The sequence below is a fragment of the Emydura macquarii genome, unplaced genomic scaffold, assembly GCF_026122565.2.
Source record: "Emydura macquarii macquarii isolate MOO-44397 ecotype Brisbane River unplaced genomic scaffold, CSIRO-AGI_Emac_v2 contig_2676, whole genome shotgun sequence".
NCBI classification, from domain to species: Eukaryota; Metazoa; Chordata; order Testudines; family Chelidae; genus Emydura; species Emydura macquarii.
In genome coordinates this window covers 18,758,633-18,771,699 of record NW_027132813.1, presented here as the reverse complement: position 1 = coordinate 18,771,699, position 13,067 = coordinate 18,758,633, and the positions used below count along the sequence as shown (strand labels likewise).

General features: G+C 43.5%; 1 protein-coding gene across 2 annotated transcripts in view; it reads left to right on the top strand.

Moving 5' to 3' along the window:
• The window catches only part of PPP2R5A (protein phosphatase 2 regulatory subunit B'alpha), an 87,481-nt gene that overhangs the window by 36,711 nt on the left and 37,703 nt on the right, over positions 1–13,067 (top strand). For both annotated transcript variants that reach the window (XM_067564998.1, XM_067564999.1), the window contains exon 3: positions 7,670–7,771. In XM_067564998.1, the coding sequence (XP_067421099.1) occupies positions 7,670–7,771 (102 nt within the window). The remainder of the gene's footprint in view (positions 1–7,669; positions 7,772–13,067) is intronic.

The window sequence follows — 13,067 nt, the reverse complement described above, 5'->3', positions numbered from 1 at the left end:
CAGGTTCTATAAAATTTCAGAAAAGTCAGCTCACTAGTGCTTTGATCATAAGTGGAAAAGGTTCTCTCTCTGGGCAACAAACAATAATGTAAATCCAGCATTAGCTCTTATTCAGTCTATACGGGAGTACTTCATTGGAAATCCTTGAGACACACACTCCATTTTGTTGGTGAAAATAGATCTTCCAGCCATTTCTGCTTAGCACAGCTTAGTTGAGCAAGACTGTATTTAGCCGTGATATAGTAGATTCTTGAATGGGTTAATGAATGTCTACCCTCCTCTTAGAGAACCCACAGCTACATGGTACTTCAGTCTAGTATTTACTCACCTCATGAAACCTCCTTTTGATATTGTGGGAGGTTGTTCCTTGATTCAGCTCTCATTTAAGATAGCAATCTATAGAAGAGTGAGTGAGTGAGCTACAGGTTCTTGTGTCTGACAGCTTCTTCCCCCCCCCCTACCTCTCTCCACCTTCTTCATTATGGTCTTTCACAAAGAAAAAGTGGATCCTTTGTTCACACCCAAAATTTCTCACCAAAGTGGTAATAGAATTCCATCACAATCAGTCTGTAAATTTGCTAGTATTTTGCCCCAGGTCTCAACTCTCACTCAACAAAAGCTAAGTTACACATCATGAATGCAAAGAGAGCATTAGTCTTCTATTTGAATATGTCTAAATATGGGAAATTGTCTAGCATGCTTGTCTCTTATTGGCTGTGGCAAGGGTGGGGTAAACCTCAGGCACTCTCATCCCAACGTGTTTCAAAGCAGGTTAGGCTCTGTATTGAAGAATGTTATAAACACACCATTAGCTATACCAACATAATCTGCTAGTGTAGATGCAGCCTATAGCGACGGAAAGGGTTTTTCCATCGCTGTAGGAACACAGCCATCCCAAATGATGGTAGCTAAGTTGATGGAAGCATTCTTCCATCGAACTAGCTGTGTCAACACTGGGGGGTATGAGAAGATATGAGATTTGAAGATATGTGTAGAAACAATTATTGTTTCAAAGGGGATTCAAGCAGATGATGGAGGGAAGACTAGAGGAGGCTGAAGGGAAAACTCAGTACGTCCATATGCAAGCTGGACTGGAGAACTGTGAGGTAGACTGCTGGATGAGGAAAGCGTCCAGTGGAAGCATGTCACAGAGAGCCAATCAGAGGAAAAGACCAGCCAGTGAAGGAGAAATAGAGCTCAGGAATAGGTTTACCAAGTTGGAAAATGAAGAAGGGCCACAGCAAGCAGTAATAGAAGGTGGGAGGGCAAGGAGAAAGAGGAGCAGCTAGTCCTACAAGAAGAGGGAAGAGTCAACGGACATAGCCAGAGTTTGGAATGCCAGGAGGCTAGAGGGTGACTTGTTTTCACTTGCAACCTGCTGCAAAAGACCAGTCTTGCAACCAGAAATAATGGAAGAGGGAAGGTGAGAGAATTGCTCCAGCAGGAAGAGGCAGGTCTGTGACTGGGGACTCCCTATGAAGAACGGACAGGCTTGTCACCAGAGCTGATGAGAACAAAACGGTGTGCTGTCTGCCAGTAGCTAAGATATAGAGTGTGGACCTGAGGCTAAAAATGATCCTAATGGGAGCTGGAAAGAAGCCATTGACTGTCCTTCACATGGGAACAAATGATAAAGCTAGATTCTTGCTGGAGTGGATCAAGGGAGACTGTCAGGCTGGGGAAGCTGTTTAAAGAAATGGAGGCTCAGATGATCGTCAGTGGGATTCTGTTTATTCATACAGGAGGAGAGCAAAGGTGAGACAAGATTATAATGATCAACAGGTTGATCAGGCAGTGGTGCTATATGGAGGGCTTTAAGATGTTCAATCACTGACAGGACTGTTCTGAATAGGGAGGGAAATGGACTTGGTACAACTGATTTAAAAGAGTTTTTTAAATTAGGAATTTGGAGGAGACATTTGGGAAATGCCCATGTAATCTCCACGTCTGATTTTAACACTGAGTGGGAGAAAAATCAAGTAAGAGAGGATACAGCAATGGAGAAAGGAACAATAGAGAGTACGAGAGAGGACATCAAGAGGAAAGATAGTGCCAGTACTAATGACACTAACAGGTAGATGATACTGGCAGTAGAATGGCTGTACTTAATCAGGTGAGGAATCTGGACAAAGCCAAGCAGAAACAACTAAGATGCCTGTGTACCAGTGTAAGGAGGCTGGGTGACAAAATGGAAGAACTAGAACTACTGGTGCAGGAAGTGAAACTGGATACTATAGGGATAATAGAAGGATGGTGAAGTAGTGGTTATGACTGGAGCACGGGTATTGAAGGGTATGTGTTGCTTAGGAAAGACAGAAATAAAGGTAAAGATGGTGGAGTAGCATTGTGTCTTAATGATGAGGTTGGCTGTAAAGAAATTAGAAGTAATGGAATGGATAAAACTCTGAGTCAAAATCACTTTCGGGAAGAAAGGTAACAGAGGCTCCCCTGAGATAATGCTTGAGGTCTGTTACAGATCCCGGGATCTGATTTGGATATTTTTAATGAAATAAATCCTACTGGGAATTGTGTGATTATGGGGGACTTTAATTTCCCAGATATACTGGTGAGACCTCATCTGGAATATTGTGTGCAGTTCTGGTTTCCCATGTTTAGGAAAGATGAATTCAAAGTGCAATAGGTGCAGAGAAGGGCTACTAGGATAATTAGAGGAATGGAAAACCTACTTTATGAGACTTAAGGAGCTTGGCTTATTTAGCCTAAACAAATGAAGGCTGAAGGAAGATATGATTGCTCTCTCTAAATACATCAGAGGGATAAATACCAGGGAGGGAGAGGAGTTATTGAAGTTCAGTGCCAATGTTGATGCAAGAACAAATGGATATAAACTGGCCATCAACAAGTTTAGGCTTGAAATTAGGTGAAGGCTTCTAACCATTAGAGGAGTGAAATTCTGGAACAGTCTCTCAAGGGGAGCAGTGGGGGTTTAAAAAAAAAAGAAAAAACACTGTTTCAAGACTTAGCATGATAAGTTTATGGAGTGGATGGTATGATGAAATGCCTACAATGGCATATGGCCAAACTATGACCGTTAGTAGCAAAAATCCCCAATGGCCAGAGATGGGGCACTAGATGAGGAGGGCTCTGAGTTACTACAGGGAATTCTTTCCTAGGTGTCTGGCTGGTGGATCTTGCCCATATACTCAGGGTCTAACTGATCGCCATATTTGGGGTTGGGACGGAATTTTCCCCAGATCAGATTGACAGAGACTCTGGGGGGGGGGGGGGTTGTTTTCCTTTGCAACATGGGGCACCGGTCACTTGCTGGTTTAAACTAGAGTAAGCGGTGAATTCTCTGTAACTTGAAGTCTTTAACCATTATTTGAGGACTTCAGTAATTCAGCTAAGGTTGGAGGTCTATTACAGGAGGGAGTGGGTGAGGTTCTGTGGCCTGTGATGTGCAGGAGTTGAGACTACTTGATCATAATGGTCCCTTCTGGCCTTAAAGTCTGAGTCTGAGCATAGCTGTGACGCTCGTGTGTGAATTTTTCATATCCCCTGGCTGCTATAGGTATGTCAACCAAAATTTTAAGTGCAGACCAGGCCTTAGTGTGAAGGCTGCTTCAGTGACCTGCCTTAGACTTATTCCCATAATTGAAGTCTGCAGAGCCTGCCACTTGGAGCTTGATTAATACATAAAACATTAATCCTTAAATTAACCCTTAGATCAGATATCTAGCTCAGATGTACAATTTAGTAAAGTAGCATTACCATAGCGCTGCCGTATCCCCTGGCTTGAAGTGGTTTCCATCGTATACAGGGTTTACAGTTTAGTTCAGTGGTTCTCAGCACCCCCACTATACAAATTGTTCCAGTGCCCCTGAGTATTACAAATCTATTTAACTATGCCTCCTTGTTGCACTATATGGAGGAAAGAATACTGCTTGCTCAAGTCCCAAGAGCAGAAGAATGCATAGACCCCTTCAGGAAAAAATTAAGGTAACTCACTTATAAGCTGAATTCTTAAAGGTGATATCTGTATATTCACACATCTGGACCATCTTCACCCCTTTCTTGGAGTCCTAATTAAAACTTTGGATGTAAGAGGCAATGGAAGGAACTTAGGCAGTCTATGTACCACACCACCTTTATAGCCTTGCCTTTCCAACATTTGGAGGGACCAGGGCACATGTGTGCCATCTGGCACTAATACTAAAAGGTTCCATGGGTCTTAGCTGTATTTTTGGCACATCCCAAGAAAGTGAATGTGCAGAGGTCATCACAAAGGTCCAGTTACTGGTGAGCAACCTTCATTCCTTACCTCCCCCCCACCTTGTGGCATTGCATTTGTGTATCCTCAGTGTAGTAGACCAGGAATCATAACCAGAGACCTCACGTTTCCTCAGGTTGGAAACGTCTGATCCTATCATGTTTGACTAGGCTGGTGGGAAGAGAGAACATTCCCTTGAGAACCTCTCTCAGGAAGAGTGACACAGACGAATTTCTGATTACCTGATGATGTTATGCCAGCATCTTGAAACTGGATATCTAGATTGAATATGTCATCTATTTTTGCAGAAAGTGCAAGATATTGCTAACCTAAAAGCCAAAAGTAATCTTGTTGATCCATTGAGATAATTTCTGGCCAAAAGAATTGTCTTATGAAGATTTAAAAGCCTTTTCTGGGAAAGCATCTCTTTTGGAATCTAGAGAAGCACCTATAAAAGTTAAAAGCTGAAAAGGCTTTAGTATTAACACCCTTAGATTAAATGTGAACTCAAACATTGAGAAAGTCACCTATAGGGCATGGGTAACTGAAAGATAAGACTGAGCTTTAGGTGTAGTCTTACACAGAAAGCTGACTCAAAAGTCCCTGACAGTGAGCTGCAACCACTGCCAGACAGCTAATAAATATCCTTGGGATTGCGGTCAGTCCGAAAGGGTGGCATCTTGAACTGGTAGTGATTGCACTTAATTGTGAATCCAAAGTACTTCATGTGCTTCTACCTTATTGAGTCTTATTCTTATGTTCTTATCTTTTAAGAAGCATAATTCTGGCCATATTGGATCAGATTAATGGTCCATCTAGCCCAGTATCCTGTCTTCCCACAGTTACTGGTGCCAGATGCTTCAGAAGGAATGAACAGAAAAGGTCAATTATCAAGTGATCAGTGTCTCATCATCCAGTCCCAGCTTCTGGCAATCAGAGGTTTAGGGACACCTCAAGCATGAGATTGCATCCATAACCATTGATGCACCTATGCTCCATGAATTTACCTAATTCTTTTTTTAACCCATTTATTCTTTTGGCCTTCACAACATCTGCTGGAAGCAAGTTCCCCCCAGTTGATTTGTGTGGTGTGTTTGAAGAAATATTTCATAGACTCAGACTTTAAGGTCAGAAGAGACCATTAAGATAATCTAGTTTGACCTTTTGCACAATGCAGGCTACGGAACCTCACCCACTCACTTCCATAATAGATCCCTAACCTATGATTGAGTTATTGAAGTCCTCAAATGATGGTTTAAAGACTTCAAGGTACAGAGACTCCACCTGCAAGTGACCTGTGCCCCATGCTGCAGAGGAAGGTGAAAAACCCCCAGGGTTTCTGCCAATATGCCCTGGGAGGAAAATTCCTTCCCGACCCCAGATATGGCGATTGACTAAATCCTGAGCATCTGGGCAAGACTCATCAGCCAGATTCTTGGGAAAGAATTCTCTGTAGTAACTCAGAACCCCCACCCCATCTAACATCCCATCACAGGCCTAAGATTTGTCACCTAAAAAGAATGAATAAGGTGGTAAATCTCCCTCACATCCTCTGCATTGAAGACCAATGCAAAGAATTCATTTAGCTTCTCTACAATGGCCTTGTCTGCCTTGAGTAATTTAGCACCTCAATTGTACAGTGGTCCCACTGATTATTTGGCAGGCTTCCTGCTTCTGATATACTTAAACCAATTTTTGCTGTTAGTTTTTGTATCTTTTTCTAGTTGCTCTTCAAAAGTGGTTTTTTTTTTTTTTTTTTTTTTGGCCTTCCTAATTATACTTTTACACTTGACTTGCTAGAGTTTGTGTCTTTCTATTTTCCTCAGTAAAATTTGATTTTCAGTTTTTAAAGGGTGTCTTTTTGTCTCTGCCTCTTCTACTCAGTTTAGCCATGGTGGCATGTTTTTGGGCTCTCTATTTTTTTTTAATTTGAGGTATACATTTATTTTGAGCCTCTCTTATAGTATTTTTAAATAGTTTCCATGCAGCTTTCAGGCATTTCACTCTTGTGACTGTTCTTGTAATTTTTGTTTAATTAGCTTCCTCGTCTTTGTGTAGTTCCCCTTTTTGAAGTGAAATGCTACTTTGGACCCTGAACCAAGCATGACGGTTGGGATAATATACCGAAGAATATTCCCCATGTACTAACTAATCTTTCTGAGATTTCTTCAGCTTTAAAAGTTGTGGAATCAATTTTGGACACCCTTTTCCTCCAACTTCCTGCAATTTTCTTATTCCCAGTGTATTATAATTCTTTTTCCTGGGTAAGGCTCTGGAACAAGTTGTATAACTCCCATTGCTAAAAGTGGATTTTCTCATTCCACAGTCATGCCTTGGAAGAAGGAACCCTGAAAAGAGGGGTAATTTGATTTTGGCATGGTGTTGAACTAGAGAGATTAATCTGTCTGATCATTTTGGGCACTTTTTCCAAAGGCACAAGTGATAACTTTTGGTGCCTGGCTGCCATTTGTGCCTTTTGAAAATCTCTCTTTCTTTGGACTCAGTAGGCTGAAGAAATCTGAAAGTTGTACCTGGAAAATTTGGGTCAAATGGCCCTTGAAGGAATAATAGAGTTGATTTTGTATTTTGCACTTTCTAAGTTCCCTAGCGGATTTAAAAAAAAAAAAAATTATTTCACATGAACAGAGTGTGAAGCAAATTTCCTCAGGTAAACAAAGATATTTGTTTCCTTTTTGACTGCCAAAAGATTTTTTTGTTCTCTTGTCTAAACTTCAATGGGCTTGGGAAAACTCCTGAAGAATGATCCTTGTGCTGGCCCTTCTGTAAAATGACTGGCTCAGATCTAAAAATCTGCTTGTGAAACTGGTTTCTTTTAATTTTTCTAAGTTGTAGTCTGTCATGAAACTGAGGCTTACAACTGTGTGTAATGTCATTGTTGGCATTTTTGAAATTAGTTAGATCTTGAAGCAAAGAGAAAGTGAGGATCTGATATTTCTAATATAACAAGTAGAAGAAATATTTGTGGAAATATCTGCCTTACATTCAAATGTAGTGCTACTGACTCACAATTTTTATTGGAATTGTATGTTTTGCTGTTTTACTTAAAGCTCTGGCTCTTGGAGTCATGTAATTACATGAAAATTTCAGCTTTTAATTCAAAAAAAGGAAGATAAGTTTCTAGCCTTCATGGTTGCAAAGAATAGCTTGAAAATGCAGCCCAACTGCCGAGAAAACTGAAAACCAAAAGACAAAATTAATCCAATTTTTAAGAAGTCTCATGATTTTCTGAGGCCTGACTCATGAGTTTTGAATGTTTGGGACTGATAATACTGCAAAAATGAAAAGAAAAGGGCAAAATAATTGTTAAAAATATTCTTGTTTCGGTTTACCTTGATATTAGGTATAGGCAACAAATTTAGTTTGGGCTTTTAAAATTTAATGAGCAACAATAAAAGTAATCAATATTTTTCTTTGCAGATTAGTTCTAATATTTTCAGAACACTTCCACCAAGTGATAATCCAGATTTTGATCCAGAAGAAGATGAACCTACTCTTGAAGCCTCCTGGCCTCACATACAGGTATGGGATTACTTTTTCAACCAGTCTTGACATGTAGAAATTGAATGGTGATATATTCCTATGGATATTTCTTGGAAACAACAATTTATTGTATCTGCTTATCGTTCTCCCTTCTAAATTTAGAAACAGTTGGATTATTGTTTGAAAAAGTTTAAATGCATCTTTCTGCCACACTTACACCCATGAACCCTTCAAAGAGGAGTTAGGTGTGTTCTGATTTTTGAAACCAGGCTCCTATATTTTTAGTATCCTATCATAGCTGAAAACCTGGCATATGTTTTTCATGTGCAATATAATGGTATTTTGGCTTCACTTTTTTATCACAATCATCTTCAAGCATTGCACATTTTTGTATACTTAATAGCAGTTTTTCTGTATGGTTTAATTAAAATATGGATGCATATCAACAGATTAGTTTTTCTTTTGATAGTACAGAAAAAGGAGCAACAGACTTAATTTTTCTTTTGAGCAAGACAAGTATCTCCCCATTCTTTCATCCCTCCCCCCCCAAAGCCTACAATATAGGCATTGTAGTTGGACAACAGTTGGCTAGTTATTCCATTGTTGCACTCCTGTACCAACCTCGTGATTTTGTAGCAGTGCTCTATTAATCACAATTGACTTGTAGTACCATTTTTTTTTCACATAAACGTTCATTTGAACAAGCAAACATAGGTTGTAGTCAGCAATGTTCTGATCATGTTTAATGACCATACACTCAGCTTCAGCAATAAAGTATCTAGTATTTAAAACCTTGTTTGTATGAGGGGTCCTCTTGCAGTAAATCAATACGGAACAGATAACAATCCTACACGGTGCACCACTGCATATCATTTGGTCATTTCAAATGTCACTTTTTGACTTTATAATTCATAATTTTCCTACTTTTTTTAAATAACAGAGAATACTGCCATAAAGAGTCCCAGGCCTATAATATTCTCTACAAAATGTACCCGTTCAAGGCAGTATTTGGACACTTAGTCAAGTTAAAGATACAAATTTCCCTGAGCAGCAACCATTCAGCATAAGGTGCCTAATAATTATTGGCCCCTTTGGGATAAAGAAAAATGTCTTCGCATGAATTTTATCTGCATGAGAAATAGCTATAATTACAGTGAGTCATAAGCTTGTGTGATGGGATCCTGGGGTGCAACTTGAAACTGGGGTACCGTTCTGCCCCCATAACTCTCCAGACTGGGCTGTTTCTCACAACACTTTGCTAATGACAAGCAGCAAACCCCTCCACTTATCCTTTTCACCCCTTATCACCTAGCACAGTGGTTCCTAATCTTTATGGCTCAAGGGCCACAGATATTATTTTTACAACTCTGAAGGGCCACCAGTCTCTGCCAGCAGAACCCCTCTTCCACTGCAGCCAGATGGAAGGAGTTCAATTGCCTCCTTGCTTATCTCTAGTCCCCCTGGCTGCAGCAGGGAAACTGCCCACGTCATGTAGCCCTGTGCATTTAATCTGGGTCCCTAGGCAGTGGTTCCCGTCTGCAGCCAGGGAGATGGGAGATCAGTGCTCCCCTCCCTCTGGCCCCAGCAGGGACCACAACACCTATGGACCCAGGCAGACCGCTTTGCCGTGCTCCGTGCTACAGCCAGGGGGAGGGGAGCGCTGATGTCCTGTCCCTTTGGCTGCAGCAAGGAGCCTGCACCAGTTCTGTAGCCCCACAGCAAAGCTCTCTTCCTGGGTCCTTAGGCAGCAGCTCCCTTCTGCAGCCAGTGGGAGGGGAATTGTGGGCCACTTTGAAAGACCCTACGGGCCACAGGTTGGGGGTCACAGGTTGGGAACCACTGAACTAGCACAACAGCATGTGGAGCCCCACACCCAGCTAAATTGTGTGAATGCTCCCAGAGCCATTCACGAATTACACAGAGAAAGGCACCAACCAATTCCCCCAACTCCCAGCCTTATGCCCCATGACTGTACTGTCTTGCCCTGGTCAGAAGCCTGACTGGTGTAAGTTCATTACCCAGTTTGCCCCTCCCTCAGTGTGGAGAGGACACACACCAGCCTTTGTTCCCAAACACCTCAAGCAAAACACGTTGTTTCAGGTAAAATATAAAACAGGTTTATTAACTACAGAAAGATAGATTTTAAGTTATTATAAGTGGTAGGCATAATAGATCAGAGATAGTTACCAAAGAAAATAAGACACACGCACAATCTAAATCTTAAACCTTAGAACACTAAGCAGTATTTAGATCAAGCAGTTTTCTCACCCCACCATTGGATGTTACAGCTCTTAATACACAGGCTTCTCCTTCAAGCCTGGGACTAGTCCCCTCAATTGAAGTTTTTGTCTTCCCAGCGTCCTCATTGCTTCCAGCATAGGTGGGAGAGGAAAAAAGCCAAACCATAATGCCACTGTCTCCTATTTTATGTCCTTAGTCCATGTGCCTCGAAGACACTAGCCCAGACATGTCCTAGTGGGCTTCACTGAGTCAAAGTTGAGAAATACCTCTGGTATGGTCTTGTGCAACTGTCATTGAATTTTAAATCCATTGATTACAACTTCCTTGTTGATTAATGGTCGTAGAACATCCTCCTTTGTTGCTGTCACTGGGGAGCTAGCATTAGAGACTCAAACTTACAACATATTACAGTATCAACCATACAGCAAAATCTCCTAACAAGTACATCAGAAGGCTGAAGTTAGGCGGGACAGTGGCCAGGGCCGCTTTGCAGGCTGCCTCGGCTGCGAGATCTATGGTCTCTGTGATTGCAGCCATGAACACTGGTGCATAGCGATCATCCGGTCTATCCCAGGAGGTACAACAGTCCATCCAGGACCTTCCATTTGAACTGTTCGATGGAACCATTTGATGGAAGTGCCCTCTTCTTGGACCAGACTGACATGAAGCTCCACGGGTTGAAGGACTCAAGGGCCACTTTGCGCTCATTGGGCTTTACATGCCCCAGGCCTCGAAGAGGCAGTTCCACCCCTAGCAGCAGCAACAGTAGCCTAGGTACCAGGCTCAGTGCTTCGGGACCTACAGATGGAGGGACAGAGACAGAACTTTTAGGCAGCGGCATCCAGCCCCATCTTCCTCCTTTGCCAACCACCCAGCTCCTTTCCGGTGCTCTGGTGGGCAGCGCCAATTGTTTTGATGATGCTCCTGAGGACAGCCTTCCTCTCTTGCATCAGGTTCTTCTTCCCCAAGATTCCTAAACTGCCTTGCTCTTCCTCTTCCTAAACTGCCTTCCTCCCAGCATGGGCCTGTATAACATCAGAGTGTTGAATCCTTGGTACCATTGCAGCGGGCTATGCCCTGCAATTTTCTTCCCCCACCCCCACATACTTCCCCATCCCTCTTCAGAGACCCCTCTCACAAGCAACTCCTCATGCAGGAGGTGGAGAGCCTTCTCGCAGTGGGGGCCATGGAGGAAATTCCACTGGACATGAGAGGGAGAGGTTTCTATTCCTGTTGCTTCCTCATTCCTAAGGCGAAAGGGGGCCTTAGGCCCATTTTGGACCTGCAGGGGCTAAACAAGTACATCAGAAGACTCAAGTTCTGCATAGTCTCCCCAGCTTCCATTATCCTCTCTCTGGATCCAGGAGACTGGTATGCTGCCCTCACCTGAAGGGTGCATATTTTCATATTGCAATATTCCCCAGCCACAGGCGTTTCCTCTGGTATGCGGTGGGGAGTTCCCACTACCAGTTTACGGCCCTTTCCTTTGGCCTGTCTTCCGCCCCAAGAGTATTTACAAAATGCATGGCGGTTGTGGCTGCCTATCTCAGGGATCGAGTGATACAGATTTACCCGTATTTGGACGACTGGCTGATCAGGGGCAGATCCCAGACTCAGGTCCAGTTCAGTCTCGGCTTGGTTCAGGACACCTATCACCAACTGGGCCTGTTGGTAAACGAACAAAAGTCCACATTAACACGGGTGAAGAGAATAGAATTCATTGGACCCGTTCTCAACTCTACACGGGCCGGGGCTTACCTACCTCAGGCTCATTTCGAGGCCACGTCGAACCTTATCACAAACCTACACTCCTATCCCCTTATGACTGCACGGATCTGCATACAGTTATTGGGTCATATGGCAGTGTGCACCTATGTGCTGCGTCATGTGCGTCTGAGACTCAGGCCACTCCAGCTATGGGTGGCCTCTGCATATGCCCCAAACAGACACTCCTTGGACAGGGTGGTCACCGTGCCTCCTCAAGTCCTAGCATCCCTGAGTTGATGGTTAGATCCCCTGTTGGTGGTGGAAGGGATGCCCTTTGCAGATTTAGTCGCCTCGGTTACCTAGTATCGGACGCTTTGGATCTGGGGTGGAAGGCACACATATGCTCCGGTCACAGTACCCAAGGAACCTGGTTGAAGGAGGACTGTGGGTTACACATAAATATCAGGGAGCTCAGGGCGATTCGCTTGGCATGCAGGGTGTTCCTTCCTTTCTTGAGAGGCAAGGTTGTCCAGGTCCTGACGGACAACACTGCTGCAATGTATTATATCAACAGGCGGGGGAACCCGCTCCCCAGACCTGTGTCAGAAGGCAGTGTGTCTGGGGGATCTAGCAATAGGTCATGATATTCACCTTGTTGCTTCACACCTCCTGGGTATCAAGAAGGCCACAGTGGATCGCCTCAGCAGGTCCTTCTTACCCTGCCACAAATGGTCTCTCCACCCATCGGTAGCTGACATGATCTTCCGGAAGTGGGGGTTTCCCTAAGTGGACCTCTTTGCTCCAAGTTCAACAAAAAGTACCGCCAGTTTTGCTCCATTCGCAGGCTTGACAAAGGGATGCAGTCAGATGCTTTTCTCCTTCCATGGTCGGGGCAACTGATGTATGCCTTCCCACACATTCCGCTGATTCACAGCGTCCTGTTAAAAATCAAAAGGGACAAGGTGAATGTCATCCTTATAGCACCTGCGTGGCCCTGGCAACATTGGTTCACAACGCTACTGGAGCTGTCGGTTTCCCCCTCCCACCCGGAGTTGCTGCGTTGGCACAACGTCTTCTCCCAGGATGACTCCTGCACCCGGATCTGGACTCTCTGCATTTGACGGCGTGGAGGCTGAGTGGCTGAGCCCAGAGGAACAGGCTTGTTCATCTCAGGTGTAGACGATACTAATGAGCAGCAGGAAAGCTTCCACCAGGGCATCATATCTAGCCAAATGGAAGAGGTTTATATGCTGGACCATGTTGCAGGGAGTCGTGCCCCATCAGGCATCACTCCAGATAGTCCAACACCATCTGCTGCACCTTAAACTTCAGGGCCTGGCTACAGCCTCGTTGAATGTGCATCTAGCAGCTATTTCAGCCTTCCATC